This window comes from Sciurus vulgaris (genome assembly GCF_902686455.1).
Source record: "Sciurus vulgaris genome assembly, chromosome: 9".
NCBI lineage: Eukaryota > Metazoa > Chordata > Mammalia > Rodentia > Sciuridae > Sciurus > Sciurus vulgaris.
In genome coordinates this window covers 80,899,448-80,918,298 of record NC_136469.1, presented here as the reverse complement: position 1 = coordinate 80,918,298, position 18,851 = coordinate 80,899,448, and the positions used below count along the sequence as shown (strand labels likewise).

The following is an 18,851-nucleotide window of genomic DNA, read 5'->3' as shown; positions in this document are numbered from 1 at the left end:
AAGGAAATGATGCCCTAAAGAATCTGTAAACATTATTTTTTTAGAAAATCCAAAATCATTACAGAATAATTTCATTATAGTTTAGAATCTTTCAGAATGTGCTCAGATTAATTGGCCATAAAAATTGTGTATGTGAGAGTGTCTCAAATTATTCATTGGCCAATATATAATTCTAAGTTTCACAAGAAATCTTGATGATAAACTTTCTGCTTTCACTTTCATCATGTAAAAAAAAAAAAAGGGATAACAGTATTGTTTGAGATAAAGTATAAGAGAAGTGCCATTAACTGGATAAAGACAAAGGAAAATTAATATCATCAAATGTATTTTTAAAATCTTTCTCCCAAAATGTATTTCTGACATAATGAACAATTCAAAATTTTAGTTACATTTTTTTTTTTTTTTTGGATTAGATGTCTTCTCCAGCTCTGTTGAACCCTATAGCCTATTCTGATACTGTGAAAGTAGTCTTAGAATTTTGAGAACTTCGTGATTTTGAGAATACTAAATTCTGTGAAAGTAATCATATGCCCCAGATGAATCAGCTACTCAATTCTAAAGCTATACCTTTTTTGCACTGGAAGGTTATTTTCTTGTCCATTTTTCTCAATGTTCTTAATTATGAGACTGTTAATCATACATATCTATGGTCTTTTTGAAACAGTTGGGAAAAAGTTATCAGTTGATTCTGTGAAATACACTCGACACCAGACAAGACAAACCTCATCTTATAACCTGAGAGAAAGACAAAGAAACTGACCCATCAAATTTTCCCTCGTGGTGAAAACAGGGAGGTACATTTAAGTAGATTGCCCATTTCAATTCAGAAAAAGCTAGTCAAAGTAGAGTTATCTTTATTTGCAGTCATTACAATATTTTTGTCCTGGTTTTTACCCAACTTTCTTTTGAATTTACTAATTTTGGCTTTGTAAATGTTTTCTAAGCTCGGATTTTCTATGACACTTGAAAAAAAATGTACTCTGATGTCAGAGTATGTGGTGTGTGTATGGTGTATTGTTTGCCACAAACTGAATTTCAAATCATTTAAAATAAGATGATTAATAGACTCACTAGCCTCTACCTTTTTCCCTCCAAGGGTTGAGGCCTTCTTTCCTTTTCTTTTTCTAAAATAAATCACTTTGTTGAGGGTTGTAATAATGAACTGTAATGTATGCTAAACACATACAGGGCAAGGATCACATGCAATTTCTTCAAGGCTTAAATAAATTGGGCTATCAAGGTTGTTGATGGAAACTATGGGGACTATTTAAGTATTGTTTATTAAGTTTATTCATTTTGTTTTGATTGAAACAATCAGAGTAGACTATAGAGCTATCATTTAGTGGGAGGTTAAGTAGGTGACTGACTGAGACGATATTGTATTTACTCCAGACTTTGCTGAAAGATTACTCTAGGGGATCTTATTAGTTCATATGATATTTAAAAAGGCACAAAAGCAAATTTTCCATATCTAATAGTCATAGAGTTGGTGCATAATGTTCCACCTAAAGTGGGGGTTGTTTAAAGAAACATTTAGGCTCATGCATTGAACCAGTTAGTGAAACAATAGCTTCCCTGGGATATCATGGCATTTATATTAATATGATAATATAAGCACCAAAAATCAAACACAAACAGATAATAATTCAGGACTCTGAGCAGGACAGGATGGCAAAATGCTTATCCCTGCAGTTCTAGTGTATATGACTACCATTCCTAGAACTAAGATGGGAATTTTGTAGTTGTTTAGTGCCACTTCAGTGATATTCACACAGGGTAACTTTAGATTTGATAGTACACCTCATTTTTCTTTGAATGCCTCTAACATTTCTTTCTCTTCTTGGCCTTGTTTTTCTTCTCAGATTCTCAGTTTCTTTCTCTCTCTCTCTCTCTCCCTCCTTCCCTCCCTCCCTTCTTACCTATCTCTTTTCCCCTCACAGCCATGATTCACTTGCTTGAATTCATAAATTTCATCCTTGGAAAATAACATCAGAATTAAATTATTTTCATTCCCTTGGTTAGTGTTCCAGCTCACTCTCTCTCACTCACACATATGCCTGACATTAAATGATGACTTGCTGTTTCATAACATGCATGCAATGAGACCCCATCATCATAATTTTACTATGTAGTTCTGCTTAGTGGCAGTAGAAAGAAATTATTAATTAACTAATTTTATAATAGAATATACAGAAGTTCCTGTATTGCCTTGGGGCAAAGTACTGTAATTTACCAATATCATCTGAGTTAAATTATGAAAATGAGACTTACAAAGGCAAAGATTAAAAAAAGGAAAACTGATAATCACAAAGGGTGTATATGGAAGGAGAACAGGATTCTTAGTTTGAGGACAATAGCCTGATTTTTCTTATATTTGTTTGTGACTCTTTGTAAGGTCATTTGCAATAAGTCCCAGACTGAGAATTATGACCAGATAAATGAAATGGGAAATTAATTTGTTTTAAATGATACTAGACATTATCATGAACTTCTCCAGTCTAATCACACAAATGACTTCGAATACAGCCTGGAGACCTTCTAGAGACAGGAACTGGCACACCCCATTTGAAATGATTGTAGAATCAGTGAGTATACATCAGAATGCACAATAGAGAACAATAATTAATCTACTCCACAAACTTAGGTTATATTCTCAAAGTTTGAAGATAATTTTTGAAAAATAGCCTTTTTGAGGTGTAACTACCATTTAATAAAGTATGCTTTATAAAGTCCTCCATTTGATTACTTTTGAGATATGCTTATATGATTCATCATCATAACATATTTTCATGACCTCCTGCTTTTCTTTGTGCCCCTTTGTCTTCTGCCCCTTCCTGCCCACTCCTCAGTACCTCTCCTTCAGTTTCCAAGCAACTATTAACCTATTTTCTGTCATTATAAGATAGTTTTCATTTTCTAGATTTTACATGAACAGGATCATATATTGTGCATATATTCCTTTTGTCTAGTTTATTTTATTCAATGAAGTATTCTGAAATTCATCTGTGTTATACTGAGTATCAGTAGTTCATTTCTTTTTGTTGCTGAATAGTATTCCATTGACTAGATACATCATAGTTTATTTGTTCAGCTGTTGGTGAGCATTTGAGCTGGGTTCAGTTTTTGGCTGTAAGTGCTGTGAAAAGTCTTTGTACTGATGTACTTCACATTCCTCTTGGGTAAATACCCAGGATAATATGATAAGATATAAGAAACTGTCAAACTGTTTAACTAGTTTACAAAATGTTTGTAATGTTTTACATTTCTACAAGAAGTATATGAGAGATACAGTTCTTCTACATCTTTACCAACATTAGGTGTTGTCAGTTTTTAATTTTAGACATTCTGGTCAGTAGTTACATCTCCTTCTGTTTTTCTTTTCTATTTCGTTGATATTGTGAAGTAAATAGGTTGGTTTTTCTAATTATGTTGATTTACTGTCCTCTTTTTATATTCTTTCATTGGTAATAATATTCCTTGGAGTATAGTTAATTTTGCTGAAAATTTTGTTTGGAATTTTTGTTATCTGTTAACAAAGATAATGGCCTATAGTTTTTTTTTTTTTTTTCCTGTAAATTTTTTTTTCTAATTTTTATTCCTGTTGTTACAATCAGGATAATACTGGAAACGTGACTTCATAGAATGAGTTTGAAAATATTCCCTCCTTTCAGTTTTCTGCAAGAGTTCGTGTAGAACGTGTTTTATTTCTGCCTTACTTGTTTGGAAGAAGCCACTGTTAAAGCTCCGTGGGTTTGGGTTTTTCTTTGTGGGGAGATATAAAACTGGAAATTTGATTTCTTTAAAAGATATAGGGTCATTTAAGTTTCTCCTTTTTCCCCTGCTTAAGTTTTGGACATTTGTGTTTTCCAAAATTTGTTCATTTTATCTAAGTTGTCAAAGTATAAAGTTTTTATAATATCTCTGTAATTCTAATTTTAATATTCTTTGGATATGCTATGATGTCATTCCTATTCCGGACATTGGTAATTTTTGTCTTTGTTTTCTGATTAGTTTAGATAAACGTTTTATCAGTTTCTTTGATACTCTAAAAAATCCAGCTTTTGGTTATATGAGTTTTACTACCGTTACTATTGGATATACCAGTTATTAGTGCTCTTGTTTTACCTACTTCATTACTTCTACTTATTTGGAGTTTAGTTTCTTATTCTACTTCTAGTTTCTCAAGGTGGAAGTGGAGGTCATTGACTTAGGAGCTTTTCTCTCTTCTAATATAGGCCTTTGGTTTTATAAAATTCTTCCTAACTACTGCTTTAACAATATCTCACAACTTTTGATGTTTTCATTTTTATTCAGTTTCAAAGAATTTGTTTTCCCTTTTCTCTTTAACTCATTGATTATTTTTATCTTTTGGTTTCCAAATACTTGAGGATTTTCCAGTAATTTTTGATTTATAATTCCAGTGTGCTCAGACAGCATACTTTGTAGAAAAGCTTTTTAAAATTTTTTTGAGGTTTATCTCCTGAATATAGTTTATGGTGGTTATTGTTTCAAATGAACCTGAAAAGAGTTTGTATTCTATTATGAGGTGATATCTCCTATGCATGTCAATTAAGTGCAGTTGTTTGATAATATTGTTCAGATCTCTACTTTTTCTATCAAATGTTGAGGAAGAGAAGTTGAAATCTCTTGTGGTAATTATAGATATTTCTATCTTTTCTTTTTATTCTACCAGATTTTGCTTTGTGTATCTTGAAGCTTCACCATTAAGTGCATACATATCTAAGATTGCTATGTCTTTTTGATGAACTTGTCACTTTGTCATTGAAAAATGGTCTATTCATATTCTTTGCACTGAAATTGTATTTTTTATTACTATAGACATTCCAGATTTCTTTTAATTTTAGTATGGCATATCTTTTTTTCTATTTTACTTTTAACCAGTATTTTTGTTTTTTTCTGTACATATGCAGTGTGTTTCTAGGTGACAGTATATTCAAGTCTTTTTTTTTTTTTCTTTTAATCTGATAATCTTGCTTTTTAATTGGGGTAAATTAGATCATTTAAACTTAATGTCCTTCTTGGTATGATTAAGTTCAAATACATTTTTCTGCTATTGTTTTCTATTTTCCTGTTGATTCTTTTTCATCTGTTTTATACCTACTTTAGGATTAATTTGAAAGTTTTTATAGTTGTATCTATCTAACTGGCTTATTAATTATAACTTTTATTTTAGGATTTACAGTATGCATCTTTAGTTTTCAGTGTAATTCCAAGTGATATTATCACAACTTTCTTTAGAGTATGTGAATCTCAAAAATTACTCTTCCATTTTTCCTCTTCCAACCTCCCTATTGTTGTTTCCTTTTACAAATGCACAAGCCCCATAAGATATCATTTAAAGTCATTGTTTTCTTGCTTGAAAATGTTTTATTAAAGTAGTTCACAGCCTTTTCATTTTCTAGCATATAGCTAGCTAAGACAATTTAAATAAAAAGTGAGGCACAAAAAATACTGATGAAATTTTGTATAGACATATCGTATATACTTAAAATTTATTTTTAATTTGGTGCTGGGATTGGAACATATTTACTACCTTTTAAAGAAAATGCTCTTTTCTGATAATATGCTTACATATTTTTCTGAAAAATGCACATAGCTATTGAACCTAAACTACTTATGTCTATAGTATTCTACCCAGGATATTCCTGATATAACCTACTGGCTAAAATGTGTTCTTAATTTATAATTGGGCTACCCTATATGATTTAGATATGTATGTTACACAATCACAGTAAAAAGGAAAGATGAAAAGGAAAAAGTGTCTTTCTCCCTAGAGGATCCATACAGCAATTCTATGTAATTTGCGAAACCATTTAAAATCTCTAAAAAATTTCAATTTGGCAAATATTTTCAGGAAAATATTTAAACTATGAGACTAACAAATTTCTACTGTAAAAATTTGGCAAAAATTTCCATTGAACGTTCGATGAAGATGTTGTGGTCTCCCTAACAGATAGAAAAGAGTAGTTGAAGGGTGGGTATTAAAAACTAAAATTGTTTCTCCATATAGCAGATTAGCTACATGGTGGTTATTGTTTCATATTGTTTCAGCTCTTTAATCAAGTGTGGTTAGCACAGATAACTAAATCTTGGTCCATAAATGATAGAGTATATACAATAATAGATTCCACAGGTAGAATCCAAATATGCTATATTTTACAGAGAATGGGGCAGGATGTTATGAAAACCTTAACTATTGATGTTAAAAAAACACACACCAGATATTTCTACAGTGTTTTTCTACTGTGATTTATTTCAAGCCACAGGTCTACTTGTAGGGTTCTCATAGGTCATGTAGCAAGTGATTTATAAATAAAATCAGAGTCTAAAATAGTGTCATCACATTAAGAGACAGAACTGCTGGATTCGTTGATTATGTAAAAAGCTCACATCTTGGGAATCCGTGGTTGGAATTATGGCATACCTGAGATGTATCTTGCCCCAATTAACATTATCATGCTACTCACTATATAAAAACCCAAGGGCAGACTAGAGAACATAGTAGGATCACCATTTTCAGCAGACTGAGTTGTAACCCAACCCATTGACCTCATCACAGCTTTCTTCCATGTAGAGTAACGAATTTCACTTTCTGAAGCCTGGATCTGTGGTTCAAATCGTTCCATCAAGATTGCTGACAAATTTGCAGGTTCAAGACTCCAAACGCCTATTCCTTCTGCAGCTCCAGCTGCCATGGCAGCTCCTAATGCAGTTGTTTCAGGCATGGAAGACCTTACTACTGGAATATGCAAAATATCTGCTTGTAGTTGCATAAGAATTTTGTTGCTGGTCATTCCTCCATCTACCTGCAAATGTGTGAGTGGAATTCCACAATCATGATTCATGGCATCCAAAATCTCTCGGGTTTGGAAACAAACAGCTTCTAATGCTGCGAAAGCAATATGATATTTGTTGGTAAAATGAGTGAGACCACAGATTATCCCTCTTGCACTGGGCTCCCAATAAGGTGCATATAACCCTGAAAAGGCTGGGACAAAGTAGCAGCCGTAAGAAGTACCTACTTCTTTAGCAAGTTTTTCGACTTCTTCTGAGGTTTCTATAATTCCAAGATGTCTCTTAGCCAACGAATAACAGCACCAGCTATAGCAACAGAACCTTCCAATGCATAACATACTGGCTTGTCTCTGCCTAGTTTGTAAGCCACTGTGGTCAGAAGGCCAGTTCAGAAAATACACACTTACGACCAGTATTACATAATAAGAAACAGCCTGTTCCATATGTGTTTTTGGCTTGTCCTTCCTGGAAGCACATTGTCCTACCAATGCAGCAGACTGGTCCCCCAAACACCCAGATATTGGCACACCTTCCAAAGCTCCAGTTTTCATTAGGCCATAGATCTCAGAAGAACTCCAGACATTTGGAAGAATGTTCATTGGAATTTCAAAAAAGTCACAGAGCTCTTTATCCCATTCTAAAGAATGGATGTTGAAAAGCATTGTCCTACTTGCATTTGTTACATCTGTACAGTGGACACCTCCATTAACTCCTCCTGTCATACTCCAAATAAGCCATGAATCAATGGTACCAAAAAGAGCTCTACCTTCTTCAACAGCTTTTTGAACTTTTCTCACGTTGTCGAGCATCCAGCGAAGTTTCACTGCACTGAAGTAAGTGCTAAGTGGAAGGCCAGTCTTAGACTTGACAAAGTTATTATTTCCTGGAATTTTTTTACTAAGATTCTCAACGGTAGACTGGGTTCTTAGATCAAGCCACACCACAGCATTGTAGAGAGGCTCTCCAGTTAACTTGTCCCAGATTACGGTGGTTTCCCTCTGATTGCTGACTCCGATCGCTTTTATGTTGGAGACATCAATGTTCACTTCACCAAGTTTCTCACACGTTCTCGCTATACACTCATAGACAGACTGAAGAATTTCCTTAGGGTCTTGTTCCACCCATCCTTCTTTTGGGAACTCTTGGGTCAATTCCACTTGATGATGACTAAGTAGTTCTGCTGTTTTTGAACTGAAAACCAGAAAGCGAGTTGAGTTGGTACCCTGGACCACTGCCCCCACCAACGGCCCCACAGCTGCTTTCTTCGGGGCTGCCATGAAACCAGTCGGTCGCCTCTGGCAGCTCTGGTACCGTTTCCCAGGAGATGGCGGCACTGGGGGAGGGGCGCGCAGTCAGCCAGGAAGACACTGCGCAGGCGCAGCTGCCTCTGGGTATCGCGAGGCTCCAGGTAACCTTTGCCCCTTAACTGGCGCTAGCCATCTTGCCCCGCCCCTGAGGCCCAAACCCCGTCCCCAGCATCTCCTGTGTCTTTAGAGTGATTGAAGTTAAAACAAATTATATATTTAGCTGTGTAATTAAGTATACTGGTGCTTTCAGTCCTTTGTGAGTCTCCGTATTTCTGTTATTTCTTTTCTTCCTGTGAGTTAACCTTCAGAATTTCTTATAATGCAGGTGTGCTGGATGTGCTGGAGATGAATTCTTCCATCTTTTGAACATCTAGAAAGTAGCAGTCTTAATATTGAAAGTTGTACTTTTCCAGAGATAGGATTCAGATTGACTTTTTAACAATTATTATTATTTAATTTCAGGACCTCAAAACTCATCCTTCAGTGTCTTCTCTCTTGCTGTTTTAGGTGTGAATTTTACTGCTATACTTCTTATTAAAGTGCATTTTTTCTGCCTGCCATTAGCGTTTTCTTCAGTAGTTTGGTCAGTTTTATCATGATGTGCTTTGGTGGAGTTTTTTTGTTTGTTAGTTTGTTTTGTTTCTTTTTTTTTTTTTTTTTTCTGTTCTTGGTGTTCATTGAGTAACTTGAATTTGTAGATTTACAGGTTTTAACCAATTTGGGAAACTTTGGCCATTATTTCTTCAAATGTGTTTTATTCTCTCTTCTCTCTTCATATTACAAGCTCACTGATGCTCTATTCATTATAATTATCTTTTCTCTCTGTGCTTGATTTTAGAGTTTCTAACAATCATACCTTCAAGTTCACTAATCTGTTCTTTTACAATGTCCAATCTACTGTTAATTCATCTGGTGTGACTTTCACTTCACACATCATTACTGGAAGGTCAATCTATGTCTTGTAAATACCTATTTAAATTTTGAACACGTGAAATATAGTTAGAATAACTTTTTAATTTCATTTTCTGCTAATTCTAACGTCTGTGTCAGTTCCAGTTCAATTTTAAGAGATTGTCTCTTCACTGTAACTTATTCGAATGCCTGACATTATAAATTCCGAACACTGTGATTTCACCTGCCTGGGTGCTGGGTACTTTTATATTCCTATAAATCTCCTTGAACTTTGTTCTGAGATGTAGATAAGTTGCATGGAAACAGTTTGATTCTTTGGGTTTTGCTTTTAAGAGTTGTTAGGTGGAACAAAGGCCATACTAATTAGGTCTAATTATTCTAAGATTTTCCTGTTAACTCTACCCAGTGCTCATGAAAAATAAGTCTTTGGTGGCTGGTAGGAAAAGTTGCTATGCCCAATCCTGGGTCAAAACTGGGTGCTGTTTTCTCTGATCTTCTTATGTACATCTTTAGCCTCAAGAAGGTCTTCATAAATGTGCACTGATTAATATTTAAATGAACGTTCAAGGTGGTCCTCTGAAGAGCTCCAGAGTTTGTCCCTGTGCAACACTTCTCTTTGCAGTATATATCCTGCATAGTGTAGCTTCCTTAGTTTCTTTGGGTGCTCAGCTCCATCTCTTCACCATAGAATTTCCACTGGGCTCCACCTGGATCCCAAGGCCCTATGATGTGGCCTCCAATCTTCAAGGCAGTAATCTAATAGTACTCCCATCACTTGATTCTTACCTCTTAGATATCACTGCTTTTCATTGGTTGGTATTCTGTATTTTATGAATCATTGTTACATATTTTATGAATTATGTGAAATGTTACATATATTTTGTCTATTTTTTTCTAATGTTTCATATCAGAATGTAAATCCAATCTCTTTTAGTCTGTCTTGGCCAAAGTGAAAGTCCCCTAAATGTAAACTTGAATTTAGATTAATTGTAAAGTTGGTGAATACAGATTTATTTCATCATTAATTAAAATTCATTGAATATCTTGTCAATGAATGTTTTTTTTTTTTTAATTTTTATTTTTTTGATACTGGGGATTGAACCCAGGGGCACTTAACCACTGAGCCACATCCCTAGCCCTTTTTATGTTTTTTTTTTTTTTTTTTTTTAATTGAGGCAGGTTCTTGCTAAATTGCTTAGGGCCTTGCTAAATTGCTAAAGCTGGCTTTGAACTTGCAATCCTCCTGCCCCAGCCTTCAGAGCTGCTGGGATTATAGGCATGTGCTACCACACCCAGCTTGAATGGTAGTTTTCTATATTAGGATATACACTACATTTCTGAATTAGCTCCATTCTAATTGATGAAGCCATTTTATTCCTAGTGAAATCAAACAGAACAAGATAGAAAATAACATAAAATTAAATATAATATTGTTATTTCACTATTTTAGTTGAATCATAATTCCATTTAAGTAAACACTTCATCAAATATTATAAAGTCAGAGAAAGAGAGGTAACAGATATAATTTATGAAGTAGAAGGTAGAAATCATCAGAAGTGGGTACAGATATTCCTGGTCATGTCTTTGTTCAGTTTTAAAATTCTGATCTTTTCTAAGCAAAAGTTTAGAGGCAACATTTACCACTATGTGGGTTTATCATACTACATTGGAATTTGCATAGAAAAGATTATATTTGAATGTTTTTTAAACATTTTTTCTCCCCCAAGTATTTGGCAGTAGTGAATATAATATGTGTAGATTAACCTACAGAATGAAATTATTAGACCCAATGTTTCTTGTCTATACCCCTCCTTCCTATCATGCCAATATGTACAAACACCTTTTCCCAATGCCCTTAATTTTTGAGTCTGGGAATACTTTATTTGAGCAATTTTTCTTTAATACAAGTACTATACAAAGTACTTGTTTATATAGAGCTGATTTACATACTAGTTTTACTAATAACAAATTGTAGTCATCAAATAATCAGGTGTTTCAATTCAGTTAGAAAATTGACTAATTGACTTAGTCTCTTAAAGCAATTGTAAACTATTTGATGGATTAACCAAAGCTGACAAACCCAGAGCAGACAGAAAATGCTTTAAACAAACAAATGAACAAAAATCTAAGGAGCTTAAACATCAGTATTTTTTTACATTTAGAAACAGCTTTTGATAGTCTACAGTTGCTTCTCTATATTCTAATTTAAGTACCTCTGAAATATTTGTTGATGCTGCCTTATTTTTTATGGCATTCGGTTTTATAAGGAGGTAATTTGATTATATTTCATTCAAATGCAACCATTTGCATTTAAAGGTGAACATACTGCTTAGAATAGCATCCCTCAAAAAAATTAGGATGTTTTCTTTAAACAATATTTTAATGTGATGTTTTTAAAAATAGAATTGTTAACCTAATTGATTTCACATATTATTTCTTTACCTCTAAGGCTACTCTTCTTGAGTACAACTACTTTTTTTAACAAAAATATTTTGTTTATTTGGTGCATATTAATTATAGAGAAAGTTTGTTTCACTGTAACATATTCGTACATGCATATGATATAATTTGGCCAATTTGCAACCACTTCTTAATGTAAAATTTTAAGGGAAATCTACATTACAAAGTTTAATATGTATCCATTTAGTCAGTAATTTGACAAATATGTTTTGAGAGATTGCTATAGGCAATGATATAGTGATGCATAAACCACTCTTGTTCTTATTACAACCTTTAAGAACAATAACTGTTAAATTTACTTGTCTCTATTGATGTATCTACCCATGCATTTCATGTTTTAGAAAGCCATTTATTTAATTATTTTTATTTTTTACCTGTCATTTCCACTGCCTTTTAAGTTCAATGAGGGCAGATACCAGGGCTATTTTATATTTTATTTATTCCTGTATCTTCAGCCTGCTCTAAATCCAGGAACTCAGAAAATGTTTGTTGGATGAATTAATAAATCACACTATATATATATGGTCCTTACTTTATTAAGTAATTATGATAAAATCAAGATAATTTTAATTTTGCTTCTTGGATGGACTGTTGGTTATTGATTTTATAGTTTAATGTATTAAGGTGGATTGATGAATAAATAAGTGATCAGTAGATGGAAACATATAATAAGGTTAATAGAAAATGTAATTGATCTATATGGTAGATACAGTTGTATTGGTGAATAATTTTTTAAATTTCCTCTAAGTTTTCAAATTTTCTTAATAAAATGTTAATGTGTTAGTTTTCCATCACTATAAATAGCTGAAATAATTAACTCATAAAGAGAAAATATTTATTTTTACTCTGTTTTGGTGACTCCACTACACAAATAGGTGGACCCATTTGGGCTCTGGTAAGTGTGCTGGATGGCAGTGGTAGGGAGTGCATGGCGGAGCAAACTGCTCCCCTAATGGCCAGAAAGCAGAAAAGGTCAGGATCACACAGTCACCTTGAAGTGCATGCTCCCAGTGACATAAGAACCTTCTGCTAGACTTTGTTTCCTAAAGGTCCCACCACCTCCCGATAGAACTACCTTGGGGACCAGGCTTTTAACATATGGACATTTGGGGAGGATTCAACATCAGTACTATAGCAGTTGGTAAAATGAATGCAAGTCAAAAGCTGATCAAGCCGCAAAACACAGCTAATAGAAATCTATTTCATATAGGGTCCTTTGTTTGAAAGGCATAAAAGCATCACTGCCAAGTTAACATTGATCTGAGAGTATCTTTAGTAAAATAATCTAGTTGTTGTTGTTCTACTCAGGAAAATCAGTAATTAATTAGAAATCATTTTTATGAAGATATTTACATTTTCTTCTGCTTTTTATAAACTTTGCAAGTCCTAGGAAACCAGCTGCATATTTAACTCCTTGGCTTTTAACCAGAAATTTCAGATATCTAAGAATGCCTCTATGTTTTGTAAATCTCAAGAATGGGAATAAGTGGGAAAGTTTAGATTTCACCAGGTTTCATTTATCTTAACCTTGAATTTAAGAGTATGTAACCTGATCGTAAAGGCATTCATTTACATAGTTTGTGGCTAGGAGAAATTTGACTTTTTTAGACTGTGTCATAGCCAATGCATCATCACAGTTGGTAATCTTCAAAACACTGATGCATTTTTCTACATGCTGTTCCCAAATGTGCTGGACCAGCTGTTGAGAGTCATGCCATCCAATCGCCTGGAAGACCTCTTCTTGGACCACAAATCACCTAACGTACTATCCCTCTTTGTTCTAATGACGAATGGAAAAATTAAAGCAAGCTACCGTGGTTTATTACTCATGTTTTCTCTGTTAAGCATGGGCTGTGGGAGTCACTGCGTCCACATTAGGAGGCCTTGGCATTCTAGGTAAGCACTCATGACATGCAAGCCAATACATTTAATATTCACATGCCTGAAAGTGGTTTTATGAATGTTTGAATCTTGAAATTTGTGTGTGTGTGCATGTTCTTTGTCATTTTCCCAATGAGATCAGCCCTGACACTGATCTCAATGTTAATGTATTCCTGCTTACATTTGACTTTGGAATATGTTACAGCTAATTATCATTACACAGGATGAAAGATCAGAGCCCTGAGTGAGGTGCTTGGGTTTAGGAACAAAGGGAGGGCAATTCAGCATCTTGGCTCCAGGCCCAACAATTGTAATCAAACATCTTGAAACTGGTGGGATCTTTGCATTGTATTTATTTATTTATTTACTTATTTATTTATTTGTTTTCTTCACTCACTTTTTGAAAGGGGGTGAGAAAAGAGGTTAAGGGTTAGAAGGGGCTGAAATTTCCCCTTGAACATGATGTCAATATGTTGGCATGTCTCCTTTTATTAAGATGCCATCCAACTGATAACAAGTCCTGCTGTGTTTTACCAACATAAAAAATTAGACTGGAGACCGAGGAGCGGCAGGTGGCTTTTGGCACCAAGAAATAATCACACTTGATGTGGAAAGTAAAGTAAAAGGAGCCATCTGTTCACTGCAGGAGGACGTGAAAAATCACATTAACATATTGTCACTAACATCATGAAATACACAGTTAATAATAAATTTAGTTATCATGGCAAGTCGCATTGGATACTTACTCTGAAAATGCAGAATGTGAAAGATGCTCATTCTTGCCTACCCCCATCTTTTTTTTAGAGAGAGAACAGCAACAACAAACCCAGTGTTAAGCCTTTCCGTGTGTGTGCATGTGTGTGTATGTGTGTGTGTGTGTGTGTGTGGAGAGAGAGAGAGAGAGAGAGAGAGAGAGAGAGAGAGAGAGAGAGAGAGAGAGAGAGAGAGGGAGGAGGATTGGCAAGAGGAAGTGTTTCATTTTAAAGCCTGGCTGTATTTCATTGTTGCTGACTAAATCATCCTCTCAGATGGAGTGAGTCATTTCTTTGATTTTGTCTACTATGTTACTCTATAACTTTTTACCTAAAGAAGAAAATGAGATATAGGGGAATAAAAGGCTTCGATGACATTTCTTGCATAAGTCTCAGAGCATGCAAACCCTCCATGAAAGGAATGGGGATGACATGGTGCTGACACAGGGGAGAATCAATATCTGGGGACTTTCCTCAATGGGCATTTGAATTTTCCTTTAGTCAGTGAAATACTCCTACAAAGTATTTACATGGATTTTGTGCAAAATGTCTGTGCATATTTTATGAGAGAACAATGTGTGAGAGCAAGGAAGTTTTCCTTGCACATTTCTTTGTGTGTGCATGTTTTGTTTGCATACATCAACTAAATAGATAAAGAAACTTCATAGCTTGGAGGTCAAAATGTAGTTGGAAAAACTGGGGTTCTTGTCACTGAGTCATTATTAGAGTCATTCTTAAATATATTTGCTCTAACAATGTGCTGCATAGTTTCTTATAGTCATTGTTACTATCACTGAAATTTGGGACTCAAGCCCACATTATTTTTATTATTGCTTTTAATATCAAGATCTCAATCCCACTCTGTTAGAAAGTTACCATTGTCACATATTAGAATTCTAATTAATAGTATGACCAATGTTAGTTCCTTGTTTATGACTATTTAATGTCATTATGTTTGCTAGAACACAGCAATATATAGATAACTTTAAAATATCTATATGGCCGGGAGGGGTGGCGCATGCCTGTAATACCAGCTTGGGAGACTGAGGCAGGAGGATCTTGAGTTCAAAGCCAGCCTCAGCAAAAGCGAGGTGCTAAGCAACTCAATGAGACCCTGACTCTAAACAAAATACCAAATAGGGCTGGGGATATGGCTTAGTGGTCTAGTGCCCCTGAGTTCAATGCCTAGCAACCCCTCCCAAATAAATCTATATGTATACTGAAAAGCACATTATAATATCAATCAGGATTTTAGTGCCATCTACGATTCTGACTAGCTTTATGATCTTTAGCAAATCAGATTACATCTTGGGGCCTTTGTTCTGGAGGGAGGGTAATCTTTAAAGAAACTTTCCCTCTCTAAAATTTAAAGGTTTTTAAAAATGTTGTCCATGAAATTTGATTTTTATTTTAAATGAATGGAAGTAAGATGATGTTCAAGAAGTGATCATTTTGGTAGCATTTTCTCCAAAAACCTAAATTATCATGGAAGGTAATGTGTGAATTAGGGTTGCCAACTTTTATTCAAGCAGTGACCAAGCAGGTTGTGATGGCATTTGGGAGAGACCTGGTGTCTAGAGAGTGGGGTGGGTGGGCTCTTTGATTGCATAGGTGACATTCATTCCCTAAGGGCGAACATTATTATGTGGTCCTTACTTAGGTGTAGACTGTACCACTTCACTCTGGTCATCACTATATCTCATTCCAAGTGATTTGAAAATAGTGGTGATAGGTGGAACAGAGACTTCCATTTTTCATCCTTTTAGAAATGCTTCTAAAGAATGAAACAAGCTTGTTCTCTCAGAATACTGAATACTCTGTCTGCTGAAGAACAAAGACTTAACTTTCTCCAGAAGGCTTGAATCACATGCTGGTTTACTCTCCTGGACATCCCTTCTTTTCTACTATATCATTGCTCTTCCAAAATAACTTTAGCTCATTTTCCTTCCTCAAGAAATCCTATCTCCTTGACCTGAGCCCTCAACAGAAGTTAAACCAATTTGCCATAATCTCCTTTCGTACCTTCTACTTCCCTTTTCTAGCATTCTTCACATTCGAATTCATTGTTCAGAGTATACTATCTCTGCTGAACTGTGAGCCCTGTGAAGGCAGAACCCTGTAGTCTTGCTCATCCATAGCTAACTTCATGCCAGGCATATACAGCCATTTAATTTAATAAGTGTCATTTTTTGATTGACAGTTGGTTAGCCCAACCAACTGTAAGGTTTTATCAAGTTCAGGGAAAACAGAATGTGTCTTTGGCATTTACATCATTAGTCAAAATGAAACTCTAGGGTGAATATTAGGGGAGTGTTCTAGAGGTCATTATTCTTACTGAAGGCACAGATAGAACTAGTCACTGCTTAACAGTTTCTGAGGGTCATTAGACTATTTAAAGAGCATCCTTGGAAAGACAGCAAAACAATCTATGACTTTTCCAAGGCTTGTAGGTTCAATTTATAAGAACTTGAAAGTATATTCTTGAAATGTGAACTTAATACATTTTTACTTGCTCTTGGGGCATCTTCTCAAAGTTGAGTATTTTGGAACAGGTGCTCTTATGTTTCATTCAGATAATCAGGGTGCACATAAAGACAAAGTTTAAAAAAAATTCTTGGTAACTCTAAAATTTTCTAAAACTATTAAAGCAGTAAAGTCAAACCTGGACAAGGAGACTAGAGTTCATCATTTCATGGATTTTTATTTAACTTGGGGAAATTTAATTCTGTAGAGATGACAGACTGTCTGAAAAATATGTTTTATAATATCATGTGACCTACTTATTTATTCTGATGTTATCTTGCTATAATTTTTAGAATGAAAGTGATTAGGTATAATTTGAAATAAGGAAATAAGTTGTTGTGTCCCCAAAACACTATAGTGAAAACTGCTTATATTGATAGTCACATACATAACCTAGATGTAAATTTATATATTTATTATTTTAATAAATATTTTAAAAAATATTTATTAATAATAAGTAATCTTATTACTAAGATTCATACATATTGTCATATAGTTTTATAAATGGAAAATCTGGCAAAATGCAACCACCAGGAATGAAAAGTCTGTGATAATCCTTTAAAAATGTGGATAAAATTAGAGGCCATCAAACTTAATGATACTGAATTATACTCTGTAGGAAGTTGCCAAATGTTTGGACTTAGGTTGGAAATATTTTGCCATGATGCATAAAAATTACCTCAGACCCTTAGAGGCAATTGTGCTAACTGACAAGCATTTTAAGAATTGACAGTCTCCTTTACCCAGTAGATATTTCATTCTCTGCATGCTGGGCTTCTTTGCAGTTGTTGAAAACCAAGGCAGATGGGCACTCCAGTCAGCCTGAGGGGACAGGAGTAACATACTTCAGAGCACTAGGTGCCCTGAGATTCCTCCTTTTCATCAGATGGGCTAATAGACCCTCAGAGGCCAGGAATTCAGTGATAGCCTAGAGAGTCTTGCAGGTGATCATCATTGAAGTGCCTGGTAGACTTCCTGCCAACCCCTGGTTTCACAGAGAGCATTGAAAGTGGAACTCTTTCATTGTGACAGCCAGGCTATGACATGAAATTGCATATTAAGAGAAACCAATGGTTTTGCAGTATGGAAAACATTCAGAAGTTGAAGCTGATGAAAAAAATCCTAGTGCTTCCTCCTTTTCTTTTGCTGGTTATTTCTACATGTCCACAATAATTCCATCTATCAATACTGTTCACTCTCTTCCTCTGAACTTCTAAGGCATGCAGTGTCTCTTCATTCAGCACTATCAATTCTTTTTCCATGAAGTATTCATTTTTCTCTGATAAGAGTATAAGATACCTGAAGGGAGGAAATAATTGATTGATGTATATTTTATTGTCAGTAGTGTCTTATATGTAAGAATAATAATCTGTACTTTTCCTTATTTCTTCTTTTGTTCATTAGAGAATTGTTTACTGAGTGCCAGTTACTTAATATTTTCTGGGCTGAACTCTTGAATGTAGTTGTGAACTAGGCAGACACAATCATTGCTCTTGTGAGGTTATAGTAGGTAAGTCACAAAAAGGTGAATAAATAAAGGGTAACTAATAGAAAATTATGAAATGTTTTAGAAAGAAACAAATGGCTAAGACTGAATCTAACTGCTATTGGGAGAACTGACTGTTTTTCCTACTATTTTCTTCTCTTTTGTCTTAGCTATCCTTCTTCCATGTTAAATACCCCTAATCTCTTCTTTCAGTTTATAAATAGAAAATCTGACAAAAAAGCAATCACCAGGAATGAAAAATCTGTGATAATTATCTAAAAATATGGATAAAATTAGGAAGTGTATGTCCACATAATAAAAAATGTGAAAGGCTAACCACTAGTTTTTTTTCTCTTTCACTACACCTCTCCCAAGTGTGTGTAAGCAGACTGCCCCACAGGTAAGGAGAGGCTATAGCTTTTGTGGCCAGATGCAGTGGCATGCCTTTCTGAGTACCTTACATTCAGCAGATTACAAAGAGAATAATTCTGAATAAATTAGAATACAGAAAGTACACTTCGTTAACACTGAAAAGTTTTCTCTGAAGCCTCACTCACTGGCTTACAGATAGTCATCTTTTCCTTTTTGTCTTCACATATCTCCCCTCTGTGTGTATCTGTGTCTCTGTCCTAATCTTTCCTTATAAGAACACCAGTTCTATTGGATTAAGGTCATTCATAAGACTTCTTTCACCTTAATGAGCTCTTTAAAGAC

At 34.6% G+C, this 18,851-nt stretch overlaps 1 protein-coding gene across 1 annotated transcript; it reads right to left on the bottom strand.

Annotated features, from left to right (window-relative positions):
• Positions 1 to 6,434: 6,434 nt before the first annotated feature.
• GK2 (glycerol kinase 2) lies at positions 6,435 to 8,102 on the bottom strand (the record flags this gene model as incomplete). The annotated part of the gene is given in 4 exon segments (XM_079153469.1): positions 6,435 to 7,093; positions 7,096 to 7,203; positions 7,206 to 7,295; positions 7,298 to 8,102. Coding segments are annotated over 4 exon segments (1,653 nt in total). The 5' UTR covers positions 8,094 to 8,102.
• Between the last annotated feature and the right edge of the window lie 10,749 nt (positions 8,103 to 18,851).